Below are 27,045 nucleotides of genomic sequence, written 5' to 3'. Positions count from 1 at the left end.
TCTGTCTGTCTGTCTTTGTCTCTGTTCACGTTTCACAGGCCGGCAAGAACACTTGCAGTTCTTAGCCTCTTCTTTTTATTGGGCCCATATTTTGAAGGGTGACCATGATGCTTGTGCTTATAAGAACCCTATTCCTCAAAACTTTCCTATTGTCTGGAGCACAAGGGGGACAAGTGGATGTGCAGACAGGCGCGGACAACGACAGCCTTGGTCCGTGCCACTTGTCTGTTTAACCTTCAGCAGATTTGTCACGAGTGCGTAGTGTGTGCCAGCTGCTCTTCTGGCCTGTGGAAATATGGCCCTGACAGGCTGGTCCTTATATTACATTAGCGGAAGCCCTTTCACAAGTGCATTGTGGGCACAGCTGTGTGTAAGAGTTGCACGTATATTAAGAATTGCCAGAATATGTATTGTTTGGGGGGTTTCAGGGCCAGGTCTCTCCTGGCGACTCTGACCACAGTAGACGCCCAAGATTAAGTATGTGTTCTTGTTTTGAGGTATTAATATTTTCAGCCCTTTGTATGGGGCTCAAGACCGTGAATTACATACTGTTTCTGCTCTTTATTTCTGTACCAGGTCCAGACTGAGGTTCTCATCCAGTAAAATTTCTCCAGCACTGAGTATAAGTGAGACACACGAGAAGATTCTCTATTGTTTCCGGGAAGGCGGTGTGGTAAGAGGTCCCTAGAGAACTACCTGCGGAGTTCACGGCTCTGATGCTGACCCTGCGGTTCAGGGGCTTGAGACGTTCCCAGAGTCAGAAAGGACGCAGGTGCCGTATGAAGACTTAGCCGATGTCTGGGTCTCTGACTTGTGTTCTAGGTGTACTTCCTCCAAGCAGTTTGGAATTCCTGAAGTTCCAGGCTAGCAGGTTGGCTTCCCAAGGGTGGTGGGCTTGGGATAATGGATGACACAATGAGAAAGCGAGTTCCTGGAAGAAAACCCAAAGTTTCTGTGGCAAGTGAGACTACAAAGGCGTTGTTTTCCTTGCAATTTAGGTAAAACGTAAAAGCTCTCCTTAGCTGGTCAGAGTCAGTTGGGTCCCCTACTCGTGACACTGCGGGGAGGGAACAGAGGGACCCCAAGTGCTGCAGTCGCCCTCCTGCTCTCCACATCCTCAGTGACCTGCCCCTGGCTCTTTCTTCAGGAGTCAGAGATCCTCTCCACATCTGGGATGGAATCCTTTATTGAAAAACAGACGAAGTTACTCGAGATGCAGCCAGCGGACGCCCCAGGGAAAGATTCCGAGCAAATCTCCGAAGGGTGCGTGGCTGGTCACGTGTCGGACGCAGCCCTGCCAGCCCAAGACCTCGGCAGCAGTGACCCAGGTAAGAGGCAGCAGGAGGCCGGGACGCAGTCCACCTGGGACTTGTGGTCCCTGGGAGCCGTCGCTTCAGCCTCTCTTCTGAGCAGGCCACGTGTTAAACTCTGACGTGTGATGTCCTATGCCAAGTGCTCGGGTCAGAGAGGACTCAGGCTCAGCCCCAGAGCTGAGTCGAGCAGAGGGACATGGCCCCAGAACAGGGCGTCCCAGTCCAGCAAGGTAAGATCCGGGCTTACAGTACCGTCCCTCTTTCGTGCTCTGGCATTTCTTGGTCTACTCCCTATCCTTAGAAACTGCCTTCCCTTGGTGTCTGTGGTACCACTTTCCTGGTTTTCTTTTCGCCTCTCTTGTGATCCTTCCTCAGTCCCCTTTGTTGGCTCCTGCTCCTTCTAGAGCTTTATTTTTGGCTCTCTGTTCCTACTTTGCACACTCCTCCAGGGCGACCTCATCTGTGCCGTTGGCTTCAGCTCTACACGTGTGCGGGTGATGCCTGAATGTTGGCCGTGTGTTTCCAGTTGCCCACTGGACATCTCCGCTTAGATACACTGCGGGGCAGCTGAAGTACAGCATGTACAAAATGGAATTTTTCTTTTTCCCTGTTCCTCCGGTTTCATTACTGCTGTGGCGGGTGACACCACCAGTTACCCAGGGCAGAGCAGGGAGGGGGAAGAGTCATAAGCGTGTGACACAGGGCACGTCCACTTCCCAGAGGTGCAGGTGCTTTCTACAGAGCAAAGCTGGGAGCCCTGGATATTAGTACGTTTGCGGGGCTAGAACTCATAAAAAGAAAGCTTTTTAAAACCTCCAAGACAAAGGCTCCCACCGAAAATAAAGGATCACAAAATCTTGGGTTCAGGCGAAAGAAGGCCGGTTTCACCGTTGTGCCTCAGGTGCCCACATCAGTCACCTGGCCTCTGCTGTGTGGACCTCAGCTTAACTGTGAGAACGGGGTGTGCCACCCCAGCCCTTCACACACAGCTCGCTGGTTGAGTAAACGAAGTGTTAGGACGGCAGGAGCCCCGGAGGACTGTAGAGACTCTGAATGAGATGGTGAAACGATGTACTTCTAGCCAAAATCAAGCCTTTACATTTTGAACATCGTATCTCTACAGGGGTAATTCATGCCCGAGCCCTTCTTCCCGCCCTGAGACTCAGAATGCTCACGTAACAAGTGACTTTCCACTGTCTTCAGGAGGACTTGGTGCCTTGTTTGCTTTTGCTTAGTTTTTCCTGCCGTGACTCGTTGTCACCACATGGTGGCAGCTGTAGGTAAATTCAGACCTGAGAAGATAACAGAGTTGAGGAGGGTGAGTCGGGCTCGGGATGGTGCTGTTCCCGAGGAACTGGAGCCCCCGTTCTGAGCAGATGACTAGAAAGCACTGGCGCCAGCACCCTCGATACACAGTGCAGAAAGCAGAAAGCTATGTTGGGTGGGGTTAAGAAGAAAGTAGGATTCGATTCTACCTGATCTGCCCACATTTGAAATCGTGCATCTTCTAACAAACCCTTAAGTGGCCCGGAGAATGCCATTGTTCCCAGACTAACAGAACTATCGATGATTAATTATAATATTAGTCACAGCTGTAGCACCAGATACTGGAAATTCGCTCAGGAACATTATGTATTTCTGGGGCAGTCTCCTGGGAAGCAAATCAGAGGGGACCCCATTGTGGGGCCCGGGCACAGGGTGAAGGAGGGGTGCTTCCGTCCGTGAAGTCCACCTGCTCCAGGAGTCAGCCTGGCCTGGCTGCGAGCTCATCAGGGGCCCTTCCAGCCCTGGGGACAGGAAAGAAAGGAATCATTGTGGCATCTTACCAAAGGTGCAGTGTTCTTCCTAGAACCACGCCTGATCTCAAAATCAAACGGAAGTCTCCTGGATCTTACCCCATCAGCTCCATGTAATGGAGATGCTTTCAAAGCAACTTTTTTACAGAATGAATCCCATGTCTGCTGCCCACAACATTTCCATGGTGCTTTGTGGAGGCGAGTGGAACAGAAGGATAGAGGAGACTAGGCCCTGCCAGTTCCAGTTAGTCACCAGTTGTGAGCACTTACTTGGAACAAAATGTATTCAGCTTTCTGGGGGAAATACAAAAGAAACAGAAGCTAAGTAGGCAAAGTAATTAGATGCAAAATTTTTTTAAGAGATTAAAAATTTTTGCTAAGTGATTGTGGAACATAAAAGAATTGTAAAGGAGTATGGAGCCTCTCACTAAACTTCGTAGAAATGAGGCAGACATCTCTGACTTGACTCCAGGTGGATTACAGACACGTGAGAACGATGTGAAGACGGCGACAACCCAGTGCGCCGAAATGCGGTCCTCGATCACAGGTCTCTGACTTACTCTTGGTGCCTTTTCATCCCCAGGAGCAGAGACGGAGTTGGCTGACACAGCCCTGGATCTGCTGCTTTTGCTGCTGATGGAGCAGTGGAGATGGCTGTGTACGGAAAACATGCGGAAAGTTCTTCATCTCATCTTTGGGACGCTAATTCAGAGGTAAGACCACTGAGTTCCCCTTCACATCAGAGTCTCAGCTTGGACAGGGTTGGATGTGTGCTTGTCTCCACTAGAAGGGGACAGTGTGGCGTGCAGGAAGCCTGTGGCCGTGAGAGAAGAGCAGGGCTCTGTTCCAGGGGCACGAGCATGAAGGCTGCCCACAGAGTGTCACAAGGCTCTCATCCGTCAGCTTGTCTAAGGTTTGAATGGGCCTGCTTCCGCAGGCCTTCTGGCATAAGCCCTAAGTCACAGGCACTGCCTGTGATCTCAGACTACTTCATCTGAACTCTCCCTACACTGGGCTCAGTTCTCCACCCAGCTCTACCCCAAGCCCTAAACTGTTCACACTGTTCCAGTGGGCGTGTCTCTTAGCTGACAGGACACAGCCCCTGTGACAGTGAACAGTGAGAAAGACCAGGACAGGGCGCGTGAGTGCTCTCAAAACTAAGATGATTTTCTCAGGAAGGGGGTACGTATTCACAGCGGAGGAGGTGCTGCTGGCACGGATGGCAAGGAGTAGAAGGTACCTGGGTTTAAAACTTGGACCTCACAATTCAGGCCTTGCAATCCCAGCATCACTTGAATCTCCTGAAGGAGCCGCAATGAGTTTTTAGCTGCTGACTTCCTCACCCTGAAACTGATGCAGCTTTGCTAGACTGAAGAGGGCCAGAGGCGCTGTCTCCGGACCAGGCGGACACACACGGTGCTTGAGCTTTGGCCACTCTTGCTCTGACCTCCCTCGCAGGAGACATCCTGGCAGATCCCACAGTGAGAAGAGGCCAAGTCCTGAACCCTTCTCTTAGCATGTGGCTCATGCTAATAGGTCACTCCAAAAATAAAAGTTAATTTTAAAAAAAGTTGCGTATCCTGCAGCGAGTAGGAAATCCATTAACAAGCAATTAAATCTCCCCTCCCACACCTGAAGCTACCCAGGATCAGGGAGACTTAAGGCGTTGTCTTTAAGGACCAAGTGGAAGAAGAGGGTGCATGTTTGCACTTGCTGAGTGCTTATCCTGTGCCGGCACCTGACCTCCGTGGACATACTTTTTTAGAGCAACCAAGTGAGGTAGGTGGCCCCATCGCGCAGAATAAGAAAATAGAGCTTGGCAAGGTCAGCTGACTTGCCCGAGGTCATAGTTAATGACAGAGCTGGAGTTTGAAGCCGGGTGTGCACAACTCTGAAGCCAGCGCGTCCTGTGTAATCACAGTCTGAAGGCTGGTCTCCGCGGATGCCACATATCAGATGCTGACTGGTCTCTGCCTTTAGGTTCCCCCGTCCATTCTCCATACTCAGCCCTGTCTCAAGACCGCTTTTTCTGAAAAGCAAATGTGAACGTATATCCTTCACTTAATACCCTTCAGGGGTGCCTTCTGCCTGCAAAAGAGATTTTTCCAGCATGCTTCCCAGAGTTCAAGGTTCCACAGAGGGCTTCAGAAGCCAGCTTGGAGGCCAGGGGTCCTGAGTGGACCGTGATGCATAAAGCAATTCCATTTTCATCAGCTGAGTAGACTGGGGATCTGGGTAAGGTTTTGTTTGAAAAGGGCTCCACTGTGTTTTAAATATATACTTATTTATTATATTACAATCCCGGCTCCTTTCTTACGTGGAGTGATCTGGTCCCAACCTCATTTCTGGTTCTCCCTCATGCAAGCCGTCCCCCGGGGCCTGAGCTCTGATCACTCTTCCTTCAGGTCTTGTTCATGCTGTTGCCTGTGCCTCCGTGTCTTCTCCACTCATCCTTCTCTTCGCTCCCTCTGCCCCAAACTTTCCCTCTTTTTGTCTACTTAGCCTACTGCTAAATATTTTTCAAAAAATGAATAATCAGTGCCATTCTGTGAAATTTCCTAAGGCATCCCCTCCCATTTTCCCCCAGAACTAAGAGGCCCTCTTCTCTACTCCCCGTTTTGATAACAGTACTGATCACCGTGTATTAGAGAAATGGCCCACTTTCCCCAAACCTAGTTCTCCTCAGCTGGGGGGCAGTTTTCCCCCAGGGTGTCTGGCACTATCTGGAGATATTTTTGGTTGTTGCGTCTGGGAAGGGAGGCAGGGAGTTACTTAATCTGGTGGTTGGAGGCCAGGGGCGCCACTGAGAGTCCTGCAGGACACAGGACGGCACCGCCCCCCTCCGCCGCCCTACCCCAGTATCAGCAGCATAAAGGTTGAGAAACCTTGCCTGGACCAGCGGTTCTTTAAGGGCCAGAACCAGCCTTTGTCCCCATAACGTACACACGGCCTGAGACAAAGAAGACACTCATTTAGTATTGAATAAAAGAATAAACATTTCCCTTCTCAGCACCTCTGCACTCACAAGTCGAATCTTCATGTTTTGCTCAGTCCCTTGTGAACGTTGCTGACTGAGCCTTCATTTCGCTGCTCCCTCCAGCGGGCTTCCCTTTGCTAATCTTCCAAGTGCTTTCCGAAAATGGGACAGTCCTAAACGAGCTCACGTATCATAGTTGATCACACCCCCCCAACCCCACCGGAGTTATTTACATCATAGATTGGTTTCAGAATACAAGATGTTGCTCAGTAGTAACGAAAGTATAGATGAGTCTGGAGAAATTCAAAAAAAGATTGAAATTCATATATTAAATAGGTAGGAAGGTTACCTGAAGTTTGAATAACTCAGAATATTAAAGAACTTGGGCGAGAAAGGAGAGAGAAGTATATTTTGGGAATTATGGAAAATCACTGAAGAAGTGGTATTTTCCATAGCTAGGGTTCTTGGAGCTTTAAAACAGGAAGCTTAAACCCAAGGGGATTGTAGGCTGCAAGAATTCCAAGCCAGGTTGCGTTGCCTCAGAGCAGTGATGATAAGTTCTCTCGCGACAGGGAGAAGGCAGGGAAGTGCAGGGGTTGGGATGTGAAGAAGGAAGTAGGTGATGCTCTGGAGAGTAAGCTATTTCCTGGCCTGACTGGTAGGAACTGGCGAGGCTGGGCCATGGCGTTGATCCCCCTGTACCTTAAAATACTCCTCTCCAGTTGGGGGATTGTTCTGGTCTTATTCCTTTATTCATTGAAAAAACACTAAGGGCTGGTCAGTAGTGAACAAAACAGACAGATGTCCCTCCTTTCACGTGTGTTACGGCTTTGTGGTGGTGAGAGCGGAGGGCCTTGTCCGTGATCACAGAGCAAGTGCTGGTGGAGCCAGATGTCACACCCAGGTGCTCCAAAGCCCAGGTTTCTATTCACTGCAGTGGACTGCTGCTCTGCTGTGTTCAAGCTCCCTGAGCTTTGGTTTCCTCGTCTGCAAAGTAGGAGTAACAGTGATGTCTATCCCCAGGTATCTGCATAGAGCACGTCCAGTCAACGTGAGGTCTTCATATTTGTGCTTCAGAAAAGGAAGGAAGGATAAAAAGTATATTCTGTTTCCACTTTCTCCAGTTAGTGGCCCCGATTCACTGCTCTGTTCATGTCTTCAGGGTGCCCCACCCATGTGTCCTCCTGGAGCTTCCACTGCCCCTGTTTTGCGTATCTCTCCGAGTCACACAGGGCAGGGCTTCTAAACCACATGGCGTTGTGAGGTCTTTCGCAGTGACTTTGTGCCAGTGGACTCACGTGTTAACGTGACAGGCAGAGCATCCCCGTGTCCGACGGCAGGAAGCAGGCCTCCTGGTCTCTGCAGCGCAGCAAGCACAGGTCCCGTGCACTGTTCAGCAGTGTTTTCCAGGTCCACTGTGCTCCTGGCTCCGTGGGCAGAGGGAGCTGCTGGGACCCTGCGGTGCCCTCGGAGGAGGAGGACTCGGGTTGGGCCGCGTTCCTCGCCTGTCCATCCCCATGCCCGGGAGGGCCGCTGGAGCCACACCTTGGGCCAGCCGGGCGGACGGCTGTCTGGGGAGCGGAAAGGCGCAAAACCCACGTGCAGATCGAGTCACAGACATAGCCCGGGGGAGGGCTTGCAGCCGAGCTTCCCTCGACTTTCTTCTCTTTCCACTTTTTTAAAAAATTGGGTGGCATCTTTTTGTTAAAGGGGGAAAATTCTTACTGTTTTTAGTAAGTTTGAGGGAAGCCAGTATGAGTATTGTGCACGAACAGAACTTTGTGGCTAGTTACTTTTAGAAAACTCCTTGCATCTGTGGTCTGTGACCTGTGTTCATCATGGACATTTCCAGGTGAAGACTTGGTGTTCACTGAGTTGTCTCATACCCCTTCCTGTCAGAAAGTTCTGACGTCTAATCAGACTTTCTTCATGAAGTCCTTTTGGTTTTGCATGAGCTGCAACAGAAATAGAAACACAGCGCTTGTGTTTCTCACCCCAAGCTGCTGCAGACAAACGAGAATTAAGTGAGGAGTCCTGTCCCTCCCTGTCACGGCCTTTCTGTCAGTCTCTCTCTCTATAAAGCATCGTTCCCATCCTTCTAATGGTTTACATGGGCCTCCTCTCAAATGTCTTATGCGGGGTTCACACTGGTTTTGAAGCTTCCGTGAGGGAACGGTCAAGAAGCCATGGGTGTCCGGGGAGAGGACCCCAGCGCCCCCCAGAGGCTCAGAGGGCCTGGCGCCGGCGGCCCACGGGCTCGCAGCAGCAAGCGCCTGCGCGTGGGACACGTGGAGCAGACAGGGCTTACTTCAGGGTCCAGAGTGTAGACACTGGTCTTGTCAGCTTCAGGATTTACCACCCAGCAAGCTCTGGCTGGGAGTTTACCTGGTGCATACACTGTGCTGAACGTTGTAAGCGGGTCATTTCATCCCCTCCGGAGCCCTGTGAGAGGTATTATGATCCCCATTTCAAAGATGCGGAAACTGAGACCTCCGTAGATTGTGGCTGTTTGGTAAGTATACCACAGGCACAGCTTGAACCCATTTGTCTGCTGCTCAGCTGTAGTGACTGTCTCTCAGGATCAGACTCTTGCCGTGTAATTTGAAGGCGTAAGAGCGAGCCCAGAAATCATTGACTCAGAGCCGTATACGTTCCCCAGGTGGGGACTGTCTGTCAGTTTGTGAGACGGGAACTGCACTTCCACACACACACACACACACCCGCACGTCACACAGCACCCTGCAGCACCCTGAAGTCAGCCCGTGTTACTTGTTCCCTGAACAAACAGCGTGCGTTTTTTATTTTTAAAAAGAGGTTCATGCAGTGTTACATTCTTTGGCTTTATGTGCTTTGCTAAGCAAAGAAGCTGGAATGTGATATCTCGCCAAACTGCAGCACCTCCCCCGTCCACCGCTCATCACTGCCCCCAGGGAGGCCCGGTGTGGCCCCAGCCCTGCCCAGGGCTGACCTCCCTGAGGCTGTCCCCCGTGACTGCGGCCCAGGAGGCAGCATGTTTGTTCTCTCTCTGAAACCACAAGTGTCTGAACTGTGTCCTTTTGCAGCATACTTGGGCTCTCTTTAAGATCTGCACTTCAAAGAGGAGGATACCGGGCCCCGGGCAGTCCCTGCCGCCTCGCTGGTCATCTTGACCACACTGCAGTTTGGCCGTCAGGGATGGTACAGCCATCTGGATGTAGATGCATCTCCTTTTTAAAATGTCATCATTTTCCAAGCTCCAGCATTATCATCTGCAAGGAGATAAGTTAATCACTTCTGCTTTCAGCTTTGTGCATTCTCCTTGCGCCCTTAAAAGACCTGTATACAACTGCCGGGGCTGCCTGGGACTCCCCAGCCCGGAGCAGATGCTCTTACTTCGGCCCTCTCTCGCCTGTGCTTGATCTCCCTGCCCCCCAGCCCACCCCCAGTCCCTGGCCTGCAAGGGGAAAAAAAGAGTAAATTCAACCTAATGGCCCTCCTTCTAAGCCAAGGTTGGAAGAGCTCTGATCCGAGCCAGGCTACGTAAATCTCCCTTGACTGTTGATAGTGTGGAGAGAGTCGGGGAAGGGCGCTGAAGAGGAGCCAGATGCCCAAAAAAGGCATTGTTAAGTCAAAGGGAAGTCCTGCACGCATGCGCGCCTGACCTCGTATGTCAGCTTCCGTGCTGGGAACGTCCGATTATGTAAGCAGGAGCATTCCTCATTGGAATTAGAGTCAAAGGGAGGGGAGAGGGGTGGGGGTGGCAGTCTAAGCCAAGGAGTGGATCAGTTACGCAGACCGCTCGTGTCCGAAAACAGGAGACACCGCCCGTGTGCCCGCATGCATCAGAGGCAGGTTTAGGAAGCTGGACGAGGACTCAGACGCAGGCGGGGCTGGAGGGCAGGAGCGCAGATGTACCGTACGCCACTGGTAGCGGGAGGTGTGGGGCAGGAAGATCTGGCCAAGGTGAGGGCTGAGACTATTATGGGGTCCTGATGCAGAGTGAAGGAATGAGGAGAAGCTGGCCCAGCTCCTTGCCTGGATGCCCAGAGCAAAGCCATGACAAAAATATGAGCCAGGCTAGCAGTGGAGTACACGAATGCCACGGCCCGTGGCTCTGCCCCCGCCGTGGCCCCAGAGATGGCAGCAGACTCTGTGTCAAAAGGGCAGCAGACACATTCCTGGCATCTGCGTCAGGGTTTCTTAAAGAGTGAGTGGAGGGGTGTGTGTGTGTGTGTGTGTTGAGGGCACATGGAAATGGAATAGAGAGGCAGGAGAGTTGGGAAAAAAGAAAATTCTGTGATCTGTGGGCAAAAGAAAGTGGAAAAGTATGTGAAGTCAGGAAGTAGACAGAGAGGAAGAAGGAGAAAAGAACGTGCCAGGTTAGGGAAGTCAGCAAGCAGAGCGTCCAGGAGGAGATGAAATGGCGAGCTCTGGGCCTGGTGCCGGGCCGTGGAATCGGTTTCTCAGAACAGGGGGCTCTGCAGACCATCGCCCAGGAGCGGTCAGGGGAGGGCCGTGGATGGTGCTGCGCTGCCCGGGGAGGCGCTCTTCGCCCTCAGGGGCGGAGACGGGCGGACGGGCCTGAGCTCTTCTGTGTCTCCTACCCGCTTAGGTCGCTCCCGGGTCCTGCGTGGAGCCCAGCCAGGGGCCTCTTGCTTGGTGGACGGTCCACGTAGCAGATGGATAAAGGGTCGCTGTGACACTGGCTCTGTGCTGTGGGGAGCTCCAGGCCCGCCACCGACAGGGCACGGGCAGTTGCAACAGAAAAGGAACTGATGCTTACTAAGTACTAGCTGTACCGGGGCAGCTGTGGGCTTTGTGTGCTAACGTGCAGCGCAGTTCTGTGAGAGAGACGTACGTTTTGTAAGTGAGGAAAGAGGTACCGATTAAATAACCTTCCCAGAATCCTAGCACTAGTAAGCGCCACACCCAGGGTTCCACCGAAGTGGTCCTGGCCTCAGCCGTGCACCGTCCGTCCCCCGACTGCCTCCCCAGCGTGCAGGCGTCCTCGCAGAGCAGCGCCCCTGGACTCGGCCTCCCTGGGAGTCCCTGTGCCTTGTGTCCGTCTAGTGTCTCTTACTTTCCATCTGACTGGCCTCAGGGACACATGGGTGTGATGGTAGCATATAAATTCATCTTCATCTGTCTTTCATTCCTAAGGGATGCTCGGGCCAGAAGTGGTATGTGCGCCTTTGGTGTGTCTGTTCTGCATCCTGTTCTCAAACAGGAAAAGATGATCAGGGTTAAGATTCAGAGATTCTCAGGAAACACAGGTTATGGCTTTTTCCTTTGCTCCATAATGTCTCTTTCTTTGAGTTCAGCTCTAGGGCCTTGTGGTGTCTTATACCTGATCTCTTCCTATGCGTAGCTTCTGTAGAAAAATACATACTTTTGCAAAAGCCCCAAGATACAAAGTTATCTCAGACTAAGTTTTCAAATTGTCCTGATGGATTATCTCCTGGTCTTCAAAGTCTAGACCCAGGCTGGTTTCAGAGGGGCTGAAATCTGTGGTTTGTAGCAGTGGCTTTGCTCAGGCTGCGCTGTGCTTCCTTGGGGAAGAGGAACGTTACGTGTCCTGTGCCTCCTGCATTAGACCCTGACAAGGGGCTAATGGACTGGGCCAGGATGGGCCCCAGCAGCCTCCATTTGTATGAGTGGCCTCCCTCTTGTATTTCTCGGGTGTCTCTCACTCTGCACCCATCTTAGGATAAAGACATCGTGCCTCTCCTGTCGTGTACTGACAGTTTCTACTTGAACACAACTTCAAGGTTGTAGCAGGTTGGTGGTAGCTCACTGGCTCTGGGAGGGGGGGGATTCTCATACACTCAAACAAAGATACAGAATTGGTAGCAGTTAAGAAAAAAACAGAATGTCGTGGAATATTTACGTTTAAAAATCTTTTTTTTCCGAGTCAGGTTATTGCTACCTCTTACCCATCTGTGACTGCAAACAGGAGCCTAAGCCAGTTTCGGAGGACAGTTCCGGACTGTGAGCGTCTTGAGGGCAGGGACTGTGACTCCGTCCTGTTGTAGGCACTTGCCTGTGTACATGAAAGGCACTTCACAAATTTTCATCAAATTAATGGGCATCACACACCCTTCCAGCTGAATCAGCCCCTCTCCTCAGCACTAGTGAGACTCTCAGGGGCTCCTCAGCGCTGCCAGGGGCAGGAAACCCAAATGTCACAGCATCTCCCTTACACACCCCTCAGCCAGCCCTGCGTGGGCAGCTCCTGTTCCCAGGCCGTGGGCCATCTCCCACCCCGGGGGCTTTCTCCTTTCCAGGACAACACCGTGCCCTCTGCCACCAGGGGCCTCCCGCTGTGAGGCCCACCTGAGCTCGCCCTCTGCAGGCATCTCAGCCTCTTTCCTGCCACGTGGGGAGTAAGATACGGGCTTTGGGCCAGGCGGGTCTAAGTCCCAGTCCTGTTTGGAGGCTTCCTGTGTGACTTAGAACAAGCCACTTAACCTCCCTTTACCTGAGTGAGTCTCCAGGTGGGACTGGCGCATGAAGGCGGGTGGAGCCCTCGATGCGTCCCTGCCACCTGCTAGCGCTCGGTAGCGTGAGCGCTCGGCCTTCAGCAGGTTCCGTGGGCCATCCCCTTGAGGACTTACTCGCTGGGCAGTGACACAGCTGATGCAGGGTGGATAATACGGGGCATCTCAGTGGGTTTTTGAGAGGGCTTTCTAGTGAGCTTGCGCTGTGATCTGTAACAGCACAGACCCTGTGGGACCGACCGATGGTCTTTTCTGCATCCTTCAAGGCAGGGTCCCTGCCTTCACGTTAGCCCTCCACGCGCCATCCTGTCTTCCTTACGTACCCACTTCAATCTCCCGAGTCACATCGAGAGCAGAAATGCAGTTTCTTCAGAACCAGGGAGCTGCCCCTTCGCCCAGGTACTCCCGACCTTCTTCCTTTCTTTCTAGGAAGCTAACTTTATTTAGTTTGCTTGGTGACCTCTTTACAAATAATTTTTGTAAAGCCTGTGTGAGCTTTGATGCCAGTGTGCACTTAAGGACTTGTGGGGAGCTAGCCCTTCAGACCTGGTGAGCCCCGTTTCTCCTCTCAGGTCCTCTCAGCCCGAGGGAAGCGAGAACCCCTAAGGATCAGTTAGAAATGCTGAACAGCGCGAGGCCAGGTGACGCAGGATAGACGGCAAACACAGGAAGAGCTCATGCGGATTCTTGGGGGTAAATGTGAGGTGGGATTTATAGAGGAAAGTCGGTGTTTAAAGCCGACCCTTGCGAGATAGGAATCACTTAGACTGGTTTAGAGCAAAGAGCATTCCAGGCGCTGAAACGTTTTTAAACAGGGGGAAGGACATTACTTCTACTTGTAAATAAAAGTGCCCTTTAAGCATGTTTTGAATACTCTCAGGGGGCCCCCTTCTGAGTGTGTGCGCGCAGGCACACAGTGGGGCGGCGGGGCGGGGGTCTTTTTGTTTTGTTCACTGCATCGTGGAAAGCCCACCAGCTGCGGCCACTTGGGGGAGCGTCAGGGCAGGGATTCTCCCTCTGGGCACCAGGTGGCGCTGCAGGGTAAGCAGTACCCATTCACCTCCTCTTTTGCGGCAGCCGTGTTTATTTTGCGGCTATAGGCCCTTGCCCTGGTGGTGACAGTCATGGAAACCATTCGCCATCCTGCTCCATGGCTCAGGGCTACTTACCTGACCTCTGCTTCAGGCCACTGACTTTGAGACCAGCCCAGCGTCTGCCCCTTCACCCTTCCCCCTCTGCTCTGACTAGTCTTCAGCGAGCACTTGCTTCTCTGAGCAGCGTGTCCCCAGAAGACGCCCGTTGGAGCGTATCCCACCTCTTGAGGGTTCGGTGCTGGAGCTGATTTGTTGAGAGCAGTTTTGACTCAGGAACACAGAGTGAACAGAGTCTGTGGCTGATAAAATCAGCCGGGCATCTGAAATTGAAAACTGTCGGCAGCACCCTCTGTAAGCTCGCTGCCCTGAACTCAAGGCCTTTTTGGAGGCCAGAGGCCTAGGCACACACCTCCCCGAGGCAGGTTGTCAGCGCTGGATTTCGCTGGTACTGGGGGTCTTGTCAGCCTGCTTTCAGCCAGGGGTGGGGTCACTTGGCTTTTTCCTGTCAACTTGGGTTTGGAGACACAGCCACCGGTCAGTGCCTCTTTGCCTCTGTCTTGAGACAGAGACTTCGTCGAGTGTCCGGGTACTGGGGCAGGGAGGGAGCAGGACTGGGGGAAGCACACTGTAACCCAGCACTGACACGGTTATGGCACAGAAGGCTTTCCCGGGGGCAGTTCAGCCACCCCCAGCAAGCGTGGAAGCTGTGCAGATGCGGTGGGTGTGCTGTGTACCTGCGGCTTCAGGGTGGTCCCTCTGCCTCGCCCTCCTCATTTCCAGCCACAGGGGCACCTCCAAAACCTCTCCTCTGCGGAGACTCTGGCGCCGTCACAGCTGCGTCCTGCACGCTCCGTGCCTTCTGTTAGGAAAGGTTTTAAAATCCAGCCTGTGGACAGTTCGCGCCCTGGGGTGGTCCTTCTCCCGGAGGTGGTTCTCTTCATGATGCTCGCTTTCCTTCCCCTGCTCCTCCCAGTGTCTGTCCTGCTGTCTTAGCTTCGACGTCTCTGTCTGAGGCCTGTGCTTCGTTCTCTTCGAGGCTTCCTCTGCCATGTCTGCTTACTTAAATACATCCCTGAGCCTCTCTTCCTCACGTGGCTGAGCGCCCTCTGAACCTGTGATCGCTAGGATTTGCGGACGCTGGGGCCCGGCCTGTCAAGTGGAGCACATACCCCGTGTCACCTCCCCCTCCTCCGCTCCCCTCTGCCCCCCGCCCCTGTAGTGATGGTTTTTGCCCCGAGCAGAGGGAGCCTGGACAGCTCCCTGTGAGGTGAGTCACCGGAACAGCAGGGTCTGGCTGTAAAGTCGCGGCTCAGCTCCTGCTGCTGCCCTGCGTCGGGTCCTGCCCCCCTGCCAAGGGCTCCAGCCTTAAGGGTTCTCCTCCCCTTCCCTGACCTTCACCTGCCACCAGACACAGTATTCATCGGGACGGGTGGGCATTTTACTCAGCCTCCCCTTTCCCACCGCCTCCCTACCCTGGGTGCTGAGACAGGAAAGGGTCAGGGTAGCTACCTGGTGCCTGAGAACAAGCCAGGCTTGCTGTTCTGGCCATGGGAGCCAAGGAAAGAAGAGAACGGTGGCGGCATGAACCCTGAGCCCCTGCAGGGATGGCATCATCGTTTACAATAGGTAGGTCTAGCTTTAGGAAGAGTTCTGAGATACTGTCTTCCAGTTACCCCTCCCCCCACGGTCCCCTCCCCCGTCTCTGTAAATGCTCAGCACAGAATGGTTCATTGTTCTGACGTCTCCCTCCCTGAGCCTGAGGGGAAACTGAGGCACCAAGTGCGCGGTTCACTCCGGGACCTGTCATCGTTTAGTTCCTGGACCTGGTGGGGTTTTTTAAGAGGCCCAAAGGAGTCTTTCTCTGACACACACAAACACACAAGCACATTCAAAATGTTCTCTTTCTCTCATTTGACCTCAGTGACTTTGGGAAGCAGTCAAGGCAAGAAGTCGTCCGTTTGTTAAGAAGGAGGCCAGTTGCAGAGAGTCCATTCGACTTCTGAGCAGCCAGGCTGCGGGGCTGCTTGCCTGTCACAGCACGCGCTGTGACCCTTGTGGCTCCGCTGGCTGCCGAGTTTCTCTTCTCCAGAAGGGGGCCGGCCCCTCTGATGTGCAGTATTGGGGTGAAAGCTGTGGTGGCCTCTTCCTGACAGGACTCTCTCTGGCTTGGAGCAGAGACACGACGGTTGCAGAGACACAGGGAGCCACAGGTTGTGAGAAGACTTCCTGCTGCTGCTTTTACTTGGACCGAACAGATGACAGGCAGAATGTGCGCCTGACTTTGCCCGGCTTTGCGCTCCGGCAGCTCTGCTTTCTCGGAGCTGGACCGTGGTGCGTGGGTAGCAGCGCGGTGTGGGGCTGAGAAAGGCTGCTCTGAAGGCCGTGGTGGGTGCTAGATTTGTGTGATAATCTTTGAAACTGGAATCCTGAGTGTCACAGCGCTCAGATCTAGAACAGGTTTCTAAAGGTCCTCGCAGTCAGTCTCATTTTTCCAGTGAACACAGAACCGCCAGGTGTCTCCCTCTTCTGCATTTGTTGAAAAGGTAGTCTGACTGCTGCTTTGGGCCACTTCTTGCGTGAACATTCTGCTCCCTTCTTTTCTTCTCACTAGTTTCAAGTAAGGGGCTGGAGTCAGTTCGCTGCTGCTCCGTCCACTGGGGCACCCCCAGAATACAAGTGTGCCTCACGGTCCTCACAGCCCTTTTGCTTCTGTCTGACTTCAGTCTCTTGTATCCTCTGGGCCTATCTCCCAGGAAAACTGACAAAAACACAGTGTGGCAGTGGTCCCCTCTCCAGGGCCCGCGGGGTGTGCAGGGTCCAGAGCACAGCTGGCCCTCCCTGCCTCCCGCCTGTCTCCCCTGCCAGGGGAGGGCGTGACCAGGTGTGAGTGCGTGGATTATTCACAAGGAATTCTTAATTCCAGCTCAGCTGACTCCTTACCCAGTGTACTTGTAACATCACCCTACAGCTGGTGTGTTGGGCCACAGTTTAATTTTAATATGAGCCTAAACAGAAGATTGTTAGGAAAATTAATCTGCCAAACGTTTCCATAAATACGTATAAAATGCCAGATACAAAGGGTTTCTAGATCGTCTGCTTTGTTTTAACCTGTTACCGTCCTCCTCCGAAAGCCCACAGTCAGCTCACTGTCCTCGTGCTGCTTCGTGGGTCGGGACGTTTGCCTTCCGCACAGCTGTGTCTGCGCTGTGGGCCACACCGTGCGAGCAGGGTCGTCCCTTTACAGCGCTGACTCACTTAGTGACTAATACACGCTGATCACCTGCTGTGTGCCAGGCACTCATGTTAAGTGATTAAAATACAAAAAAGACCCCACGTTCCTTCCCTAAGTTCCCCGCTCAGTTGGAGATGCAGCCTCACAGATAGGGAGTTACCGTGTGAAGTTCTTTAGAAAGACCTGTGTACGATTCGGAGAAGGGACTGAGTAATCAGCTGTAAGAGACCCGGGGAAGGTTTATAGAGGAGGTGAGTCTGAGGGGGGGCGGAAAGGGTGAAGGCACACCGCGCGCTGACTGGAGAACGGAGCACTGAAGGCAGCGGGGGGACCTTGAGGTGTGATGGGAGCGCGCCGTGTGGCCAGAGCGGCCGAGAGCGCGCGGAAGGCGCGGTGGGCGCGACTCACACAGAGCCCTTGCACCCTTCAGGGAACAGAGGGTTCCGCCCCCGTCTGGGGGATTTTTTAAGAGGACCCAAAGGAGTCTTTCTCTGACACACACAAACACACAAGCACGTTCAAATGGGAAGCCATTTAGAAAATTTAAATGGGCGATGACACGATCAGCTTTGTAACTCAGAAAAATCGCTTCAGTAGTGCCGTGGAGGACTGACTGAGGCAGCGTTAGAGCCAGGAAACAAGTTAGGAAAGGGTTATACTGATAGTGAAATGATGGGGACCTCAGCCAGGATCACCGCCGCAGACAGAAAGGGCCAATGTGCTACCAGAGGGGGTGTCGGGGCACGGTCACCCAGAGTCGTAAGTGTTGAATACCGATGTGGTTGCGGGGGCTGGTGGACTGGGGCAGGGAAAAGGAGACCCCAGGGACTGGCTGTCTGCCTTGTGGGCCGACAGAAGGGCTGCTGTCTTTCTGAGCAGGGTATCTGAGTTGTGGTGGTGAGTCTGGTTACTTATTAAATTGGTAGGTTAGGGCCTACTTCTGTGCAAAAATAAATGATGACGGGAGGGAGCGTGGACTGTACTTCTAATAATTTTGAGATTTTTGAAAGAAAACCTGATGGGGAAGGGGCAGATTGTACTTGCATCTTTTCTTCTGTCCGCAAGTTCTGTCTCTGGAAGAAAAAGGAAAACGTGGGATGAATAGTTAACTGTGAAGCTGGTTCAGAGGAAAGGTTTTTACATTTTCTTACTAAGAGTTCTAACGCTGGAAGTTATCCCTGAGAGTTCTGAAATAAGGTTGAACTCATTCAGTAAATATTTGACAGCTTATTACCTGAACGGCACTGTTACAGTAAGCGCCCAGGAAGATGTCAAAACGAAGCGAGAGCCCCGCCCCCAAACCCTTACACTCCTAGTCATTTGGCCGCTACAAGGAGCTCAGCCAGTATGTGTGGAGTAAGTGGAACAAACCAGTTAAAAGAAGATTCCAGCGAGGAAGGAGGAGAACCAGCATCCAGCGACACGAGGGTGGTTTGCCTGCGATCAGACTACAGGTGGACGTCCGTGAGAAGCAGGCGGGCACGCGTGCGCAGTGCACAGAGCAGGCCTCATGGCGGGCGAGAATGGTGTCTGGTGAGCCTGAGCTCAGAAGGAGCTGATGTTGTGGACAGTTGTTCGCGGGAAGACTTTTTTTTAAAAAAAACACGTATTAAAAGCAAGAACAAAGGAAAATATAGGTCAGCTGTCTGGTACAGACGCCGTAGTGTTAACTAGTTATATTGAGAACTCATTGATTTATTCAACAATGACTTGGTCTACTGTTTGCTAGGCTATTTAATTTCTGGTTTTTCCATAAAGGAAAATGGTCTAACAAGAAGAATTGAGCAAACATGAGTAAACGAGAATTTAAGACTGAAATAGGAATGAAAGTAATAAGAGAGCATTCAGTCTGCTTTAAAACTCGTGTTCCTGACGTGGGTGAGTTGAAAGCATTTGTATTCATCTTTGAAGACCCAGATCATTAAGAAAGTTTTCATCTGGAGACGGGCTGGGGTGGAGATGGACGGATGTCTGGCCTTTAAACAAAGGATACAGGTCCCTGACCCTGACATTTATCTTTTGAAATTTCTGAAGCCAGTGATTAGATATGTTTTGTGAACACTCGGGAAGGGAAACAGCGAGCCCTAGAAGCCAGAGAACGTTCCGCGGGCACCCGCCTGCCTGGTGAGCGTGGCTTCTTTCCCTCAGCGGGACGCTCGGGCCATTCAGTGAGAGGGGTGCGCTGGTGTGTCTGCTGTCTGTGAATTTCTTCAGGCTTGTGCCACGTTTTTATAATGTCCACATGGAGGTACGTGGCCTGGACTGTGGCACTTCTAAATGTCCCATTGTTAGTTGGGTGTCTTCAGTCCAAGTGTCTAACAGGTTGAGAGCCCGAAGGGTGGTTTCCAGTGACAGAGCGCTGCATTGTACTTATCCTGACCATCAGTAAATTTGCAAGTAACTCTAATCTTAGCGGTATAATTAATATTTCAGATGACACAAGTCAAGATTCAGAAAGATTTAGAAAGTTTAGAATGATAATCTAAAACAAACAAGATGGAATTAAATAGAAGTAAATACTGTAACTCAGAATTCAGATTTTTAAAATTACACAAGCACAAAAGGGCAAGCTGAGGCCTAGCAGAGGGGCACGTGGTTTTCTGTTAAGGTGCATACGTGGGCCTAAGGCTCCAGCTGGCTGCAGACTCAGTGTGAGTCCGTGCTTTGATGTGTGTGCCCAAAAAGGCAACTCCGCCTTCTGACTGTATTAATAGAAGTATGGTGTCTGGATCAAGGAAGGCACTGGTCCTCTGCATTCTTTGCTGCTCAGGGCACATCTGGAGGTTGCGTTTGGGTTCTGGGTCCTCCATTTTAAGAGACTCTGACAAAGCAGCACACAGCCCGAGGATGGAACCAGGGTGGGGAATGGTTCCTTTCTCTCCTTCACTCGTCTGATATTGAGAGTCTTCTGCGTACTCAGCTCTGAGGTCGGTAGAATCAAGGGTGTATAGCTTGTGGAGGGGACTTAGCAGAGAAATAAGAGCTGAATTTAAAAGTGCAAAGTGTTGTCTTTTGAAAGAACTTTGACCTAGTAGCTTTAATATCTCCTGTTAAACTTCTGAGGGCAGAAGTAGGAGCAATGACCAGGAGTTACGAAGAGGCAGGCTTTGGTGGCCCATCTTTGAGAAGCATCCCTAACGCACTGAAATTATCCTTTTCAGGAATCAAGTAACTTCCCCAAAGGCGCATTCCTAGTTGGTGGCAGAGTTAGGATAAAAGCCCAACTCTGGATTCCCAGGCCAGAGCCCCTGGCTCTGCCACGATATTACACAGGGGAGTTCTGCCTGGGGAGGAGGCTGGACAGGGGTGAACTCTCCCTTCCAGCTCTAAAGCTGTATGTGTCTGTAAGCCTTTGCTACAAATAATCCCTTTTTTCTCAGTGTTTTCATTCATGAGTTGGTGAGAGTTGGTGAGATAGGAATGGATAACCACTAAGGCTCAACAGAGGATTTCTTTAACTTCCTTGATAAAAAATACTTCAATTCTTAAAACATATTAATTTTATATCTGCAATAAAAATTTTTCGTGGCTAGATATAAAACTGTGGCGCTCAGATTCTTAAATCGTGGTGTTTGGGCAGTATTTCATCTTCCCTTGAAGCACATGGTTTAAAGATGTGGATCCAGGATTTAAAACATGAAAGCAAAACTCAGAGAAGTTGTGTGCGACCCTGTGAACCGCTTTAGATTTCACAGCAGTCAGTGGGAGACAGAAACAGGAGCTTCTCGCCCTTGCAGTTCATCCCCTCCTCATTCTCCTCCCGGCGCAGGGCAGGAGAGGATGGGAACCGAGATACACAGGCAGAGGGCAGCGATGCTGAGACACGGCCCAGCAGCCTGCATCTGGCTGGTTGTAGGACCGGGAAGCCTAGAGCCGAGAGCTGATGGGGAACCATGTATAAACATGAGAAGGGGCCGCAGTGGGAAAGCAGAGGCCTGGGAAAGGAATCGCAGGGAAGGGAGCTGTGGCTTCTGTCAGGTGTGAAGTTGGCGAGAACAACTTGTCGATGAGTGGGAAGCGCTCTGGATCCACACCATTGCCCGCAAGCTCCCCTTCTCCCCACCCTGGAGGTGGAGGCTGCTGGTTTACCGAGCAGCTGCTGGAAGGAGTGCGCTGGGGCTGTGGGTATGGAACACATACCTGGGTGTGAGCCACTGGCAAACTTCATTTTACAGGGTGCTTGGGGGTGGGTGGAGGGGGGCCTGTTTCCAAGAGGCTAAAAATGTGGCTTGAGTTTTTCCTCCTTCTCTTGGAACTCTTAATTCCTTATACTATGTCAGTGTTTTCCAAACTCCTACTTCAGCTCACAGTAAGAAACACCTTTTTCATCATGACCTCCCGTGGACACACACACAAAGACCCAGCTTCTGTATCCACATGGTCACGCAGACGTGGAACAGAAGGCTGCACTTGTGTGATTTCTCTTCTTACCTACTTCCATTTACGTGTTTCTGAATGTTGTCACAGACCACAGAGCAGATGACCTGTTCCCTCTTGCTGTTCAGCCCACAGTTTGAGAAATACTCTATGCCATGATCCGGTGGCTTAAATGACAGTGAACCCTGCGCTGAGGGTGACAGAATGTATCTACACTTCTGATCTGTAGATGTGTTTACGGTGAGAGAAGCTTTAACCGCATCTCCCCTTTCTCTCTCTTTCCCTTTGAGCCATGTCTGGCCCATCTGGCCGGCCGTGTGCGTGGGGCAGTCGCCTCGGTGTTGAATGCAGGGGGGCAGGGACGAGTGTCCTGGTCTCTCACTTGGGCTGCGCGGGTGCTTTTGTTAGAATACTGCCATCACTCTCATGGACGTCTTCTGTGCTGTTTCACAGTTCTTCTCCCCTCCCCTCCCCATTAAGCCGTAATCGCTCAGGGCCCTCCTTGGCTCAGCCATAGCGGCAACCTGGGAAAAGAAGTGAAGGGAGTTTGGCCGGTCAGATTAGACGTGGTCCCTAACGCTTTCTCTCCTTACTCTGGAGATGTGCTTCTGCTGTTTTGATGGGAAGCGACCTTCTGCTGACCTTGAAGTGCCATCTTAAGCCCTAGTATTAAACTGTCTCCTTTTTAGCCACTGCTTCATTCCCTGATCTGTAGCTGTTTCAGACCAGCCCCTGTGGACGTGGACTGGACGTGCACCCCCAGTGCAGCAGGTGCCCTGGTCTCTGCATGCTCCCCCCTCCCCGTCTGGCATCAGAGAGGCCCTTGCATGTCTCAGTGTTGGTCTGTTGTTGGTTTTTTCTCGCTTTATTGCCTCTTCTGGGCCCCCCGTACTTGGGGCTTCTAGATGCTCAGAATCATCCGAGGTGGCCTGACAGAACAGGCCTGGTCTGGCTTGCTTTCTTCTTTTCTTTGGGAGAAAGATAGGAATGCAGAAGAAGACAGATCTAAGTCAGGTAGCAGAGCCGGAACAGTAGTGAAAATAAAACCAGTGCTATTTGGGGCTATTCTCTGCCGTATTTATTTCAGCATATTTACCTCATGCATCTTGTATTGCATAAACAATAACATTTGTATTTAGTAAATGATTTCTTATAAATAAATTGTAAATAGTAAATAGTCCAAGGGATGCGTGTGTGTCCACCTTGAAACTTCAGCTCTCTGCCAGGGTCATCGTGGGAGCAACAGACTCCAGAAGCTGATGCTGGACAGGCTGCTGTGAGACACTGCACTGCAGACACATAAAGCCCATTCTTTTTGCTTCAAGACACAGATTTCTTTTTAACCTTCTCACTCCTGGGTTAAGAGCAGGAAGACACCATGTGGAGCAGAGAGAAAAGGGAGCCAAGGAGGGGCCAGTCTCTCTTTAACACCCCAGGGCCCAGGCTCCTTGCTTCCTCTGCTCCAGCCCGGGTTCGGGACTGAGGGGTTCACACAGTTAGGTACAGCGTGGTGGTGTGTCTGGAGGTTCACTGTGGAATAAAAGGAAGGGAAATGGGGGTGAAGGAGAGAAAGGTCATGAATGAAGCAACCCCTGCCCTCCACGTTGTTACCAGTGGTTTAAGTGGGAGGCGCGGGGCGAGGCAGACGGTCCAGACCCCTGGACCCGGCCGTTTGTGGCTCAGGACGGCACCGTCGGGGCCGCCTGTGGCTCACAGGCTGCGCTGTGTCCCGTGAGGGGCAGGGCAGTGGCGGCAGTGGCGGCAGTGCGGTGGGTCCCTTGGGGTGGGCCTCACCACTGTCCCCTCCCAGCTTGGGACGCTCGTCGTCCGTGGGGCAAGCCCACACCTCAGAATCCTGTGAACAGAAAAGTGCGGCCCCTCGTCTCCGCGAGCTGCCTGGGGCTCGGACGTGAAAGCGGGCCCAGCCCGGTGCCCAGGAGGCGGGAGGAAGCCTGTGCGCTCTGAGGGGAGGCGGGGCGGGGAGAAGCCGGGAGAGTGACGGTCGGAGTCTGGTGCACCGACCTGGGCCGCGGGCTGTGAGGCAGAGCAGGGGCGCGGGGACTGCGGCGCCCGCTCTCGGGGCCAGACTCCCCTTTCACATGTGAAGTTTGGTTCAGTCCTCCGGTTTGCACAGGTCCTGTGGTTACATTCCTGGACTGGCTCTTCCAGGGCCTCCTGTCGGCGAGCTCTGCGCTGCAGGGCTTACGGTGCGGAGCGGTGCCCGTTCCACCGCAGCTGGTGCTGTGCCTGGAGATCTCGGGGCTCTTTGTCAGCAGCTCTGCTCAGCCCCCGTAGCCTGCTTTGACTTGCCGGCTTGTCCTCATCGGGCACTTATTCTTACGTTTTCGTACTTGGGTTCCTCTTCCCAACGTTCCCGTTTAGAGCTTGATAAGTTACAGTCATGTAGATGTGCATAAATGTGTATTTTGCCAGGGGCTCATATTTGTCTGGCATCCAGCACGTGTGCATGAGGAGCTCAGTCACCGTGGGAGGGAACAAAGAGGACATCCTTGCCCAGTGCAGCCCGAGGGCCTGTCTCCATCCGCGAATGGCCGCTGCTTCAGTGCCATGGGGCCCGCACGGTGTAGCACGCGCCCAGGGTGACCAGGTGCCCGGACGCGCTGCTGTGCGTTGTGCTCAGTTGGGAAGGGCCAAGTGGGGGCTGAGCTCGCTCCGCAGAGTGGAGGCGCAGGCGCTACTGACTCGGGACAGACGTAAGGGCAGGTGGCTTATTGGACGCGTCTGTGCACAAGAAACTAATGCTGGCTGAAGCCTCTTGCTGAGGATCCTCCTGGCTCCTTGGAGGACTTAGGTTTTTTGGCTCTCAAGTCCTTCCTCCTCCCCCTCAGGTCACTTCGTCATTCACCTTAGCAAAGTCACACTGTGTGCGGCTCGAGGGGAAGAGGAGCTGGACCACCTGATCCCCTGCCAAGAGCCTGCTCGGGTCAGTGCACCCGCTCCGTGACCCCCTTCTATAAACAGGAGCAGGCATTCTTGCTCCTGGATCCCTTTTGTCAGCGTCTTAGGCCTGCTGAATGAAAAGCCCTGTGAAAAGGAGATGCGGCCCTAATAATAACAATACTATCGTGGTGGCTATTTGGGGCCGGAGCAGCTTTGTGCCGCTCTTGATCTCCATCGATGTCTGCCATTCTTGCCCTGCCGTTACCTTTCGGACTTCCTATTCTTAGAATCATCTGTGAGCCCTGGGCTTGGGGGATTGCAGCCCCCAACGCTGGAATGCCTAGCTTGAGTGGAATGCAGACTGTCTGGCAGAGTGGAGGTTAAATAAAGTTTGCCTTGGCAGCCCCCTCTGCTCCTGGATGGGCGACAAGTAACTCGGGTGTAGAAGCGATGGCACGAGCTGCCGTGCGGTGGGGACCAGAGCCCTCCATGCCTGAGTGGAGTGGTGGACGGTCCACTCGTTGCAGTCGCGGCCGTGCCAAGGAGGCCTCTGCCGTCCTGAACCTCAGGTGGTGACCATACTGCTCTGGAAGATGCAGAGACAAATAAGGAATAAGGTCGAAACGCCCTGCAGGAACTGCAGGCTTGGCGTTACCTGCCCCCTCGGTCATTGGCTCATTTTTGAAAGAAAGACAAAGAGGGAAACGTTCGTTGTAGTGAGAACAGCTGCCAGGCGGTCCGCAGACCTCCCCCGGGGAGCTTTGGTCGTGGGGGCTCTCGTTTCCTTACAGTTAGTTGGAAAGTCCAGCTATGAATACGTGAGAAAATAATTTCTATTCCAAAGAGAGATCCTAACCCCGCACCTGTGCTGTAGAGCTGAGTGCCGAAGGCGGGGTAAGGAGAGAGCGCCCTTCTGGCTGGAACGGCCAGGAAGGACTGCGTGGGGGACGTGGGGTTAAACAGGTTTTGCCGGAAGAGCAGGCTTCTGCTACTGGAACAGAGACCGCCTGGCCTGTTGGGGGTCAAGGGCAGGGGTAGGGAGTCCCAAGGACGGGTCACGGGACTTGATGTGGACGGGGTGGCCGGCGGAGGGGCTCGTCGCTCTGCAGGCCGTGTGTGCGCGTTCCTGAGAAGGGACAGTGCTCCGCCCCGGAGGGCAGCTGGAAAGGAGCGGCCTCCCCCAGAGCCCGGGGCCCTGGGGTGTTCTGTTCTAAAACTCCTGGTACAATCTGTAGCTCGTAGCAGACACTCAGTGAATAAAAATAGTGCTGTTACTCCTCACCTTCAGATTCTGTGCCCCCAGGTGGTTGAACTGGCTTGGTGTCACCTGCGAGAGCCGGCTGCCCTGTTCCGTCTGTGCCCGACTCACGCCTTGCTGTGCCCTTCCCCTCAGGGCCATCTGCCCCTTCTCTCTCTCCCACCACAGGTGGCTGGAGGTGCAGGTCGCTAACCTGACGAGTCCGCGGCGCTGGGTGCAGTACCTCCGGCTTCTTCAGGAGTCCGTCTGGCCTGGTGGGGTTTTGCCTAAGTGTCCTCGGCCTGTGAGGACCCAGGAGCAGAAGGTGGCTGCTGAGAAGCAGGCTTTGCAGAGCCTGATGGGAGTCCTGCCAGGTAACTGGACAGCGAGACTGGTCATGCTGATAAGCGTTCCTCCCTTATCCTGCTTGGCTGTTGTTACCCCACACCCTTCCCCATGTGTAAGTGGGCCCTGAATGTGGCTAGACTCAAAACCTTGTGGACACAGCATTTCTGAGGCTGAGAAGGAGGACCAGGCCTGCAGGTGGTGCTGAGGGTGGACAAGGTCCCAGGGGCAGGTCTCAGGCCCATTCCCACCGGATGGAGACTTCCAGGCCTCTGCCAGCTTATGGCATTTTGGACCAGGGAAGAGAATGGTACGTCCTGCAGAAGCTACGTGTGGTAACTGGGGGCCATTGGGCTGTATGGTCCTTAGCAGGAGAAAAAGCAAACCCACTCTGAAGAGGGTTTTCCCCTTCGCTTTGCACAGTTTTCTCAGAGGGCAGAGGAAGGCAGTTGTCGGCTGCAGCCGCCCTGGGGGCCCAGGGAGCAGTCGTGAGCTTGCGGCTCCAGACAGTCGTGTCTGCTCTTAGGAACCTCTGCTCTCCAGCCTGAACTGTTCCGTCAGAAGCACCTGCCCTTCAGTGACTGGTTACACAATGATTTCTTGAGGCCTGTTCTTATCTATTACTTAACTTAAACATTTTCCTTAGTTTTCCCCTGTTGTCTGAGGATTTTAGTTTGGCTCCGTGGTGTACAGGTGTGCCAGAAGGACCCGGTTGGACTAAAGAGAGCAGCTGCCCTGAGCAGACCTTCCCCTTAGACGCTGAGGCCTCGGTGGTGACGCCGAAACCATGTCTGTGTTTTCCTCTCCAGACGTCGTAGTGGAGATCCTCGGGGTGAACAGGTGCCGCCTGGGCTGGAGCCTGGTCCTGGAGTCGCTGCAGCAGCCGCTCATTGACAGGTGGGCCGGGCTGCGCTGTCTCTGGCCCGGGGCCGCCCGGTGTCCGGGTGGACAGCCCGCGCTGGGGAGGCGGGGCTGCGTGCCTCCTCGTCCTGGGCCCTGGCAGCAGAGCGTGACCTCCTGGTCCATACGCGCCGCCAACAGCCCGTTCTGCTGGCTTCTGAGCAGGTTGTCCGGGGTGGGAGCCTGGTGTGGGAGCAGCCACTGCTCACTTGAGAGAACCCAGTGCAGGCCCCCGGCTCGTTCTGCCTAACGCCTGCCCGCCCCTGGGAGCCCGGCGGGAGCACCCGGCCTGTGCGGCACGTGCGGCCCGGGTTCCTGGCCTCGCCGCAGAGCTGTGGCTGGCGTTAGGGTCAGCGTTGTCTTTGCTTAGTGTGAGGAGGACAGGAGGATGGGCTGG

At 53.2% G+C, this 27,045-nt stretch overlaps 1 protein-coding gene across 5 annotated transcripts in view; it reads left to right on the top strand.

The window, feature by feature from the left end:
* SNX19 (sorting nexin 19) overlaps window positions 1-27,045 on the top strand; it is a 39,903-nt gene that overhangs the window by 8,124 nt on the left and 4,734 nt on the right. For 3 of the 5 annotated variants that reach the window (XM_010986289.3, XM_064482233.1, XM_064482234.1), the window contains 5 exons: window positions 577-673; window positions 1,148-1,328; window positions 3,693-3,822; window positions 25,593-25,777; window positions 26,558-26,645. In XM_010986289.3, coding sequence (XP_010984591.2) covers window positions 577-673; window positions 1,148-1,328; window positions 3,693-3,822; window positions 25,593-25,777; window positions 26,558-26,645 — 681 coding nt within the window. Of the gene's footprint in view, window positions 1-576; window positions 674-1,147; window positions 1,329-3,692; window positions 3,823-4,380; window positions 7,513-15,577; window positions 25,565-25,592; window positions 25,778-26,557; window positions 26,646-27,045 lie in introns of those variants that run through there. The other 2 variants (XM_031443364.2, XM_064482232.1) reach the window with 2 other exon arrangements.

The sequence above is a fragment of the Camelus dromedarius genome, chromosome 34 (genome assembly GCF_036321535.1).
Source record: "Camelus dromedarius isolate mCamDro1 chromosome 34, mCamDro1.pat, whole genome shotgun sequence".
Taxonomy (NCBI): domain Eukaryota; kingdom Metazoa; phylum Chordata; class Mammalia; order Artiodactyla; family Camelidae; genus Camelus; species Camelus dromedarius.
This window is presented reverse-complemented; position numbering and strand designations above follow the sequence as displayed.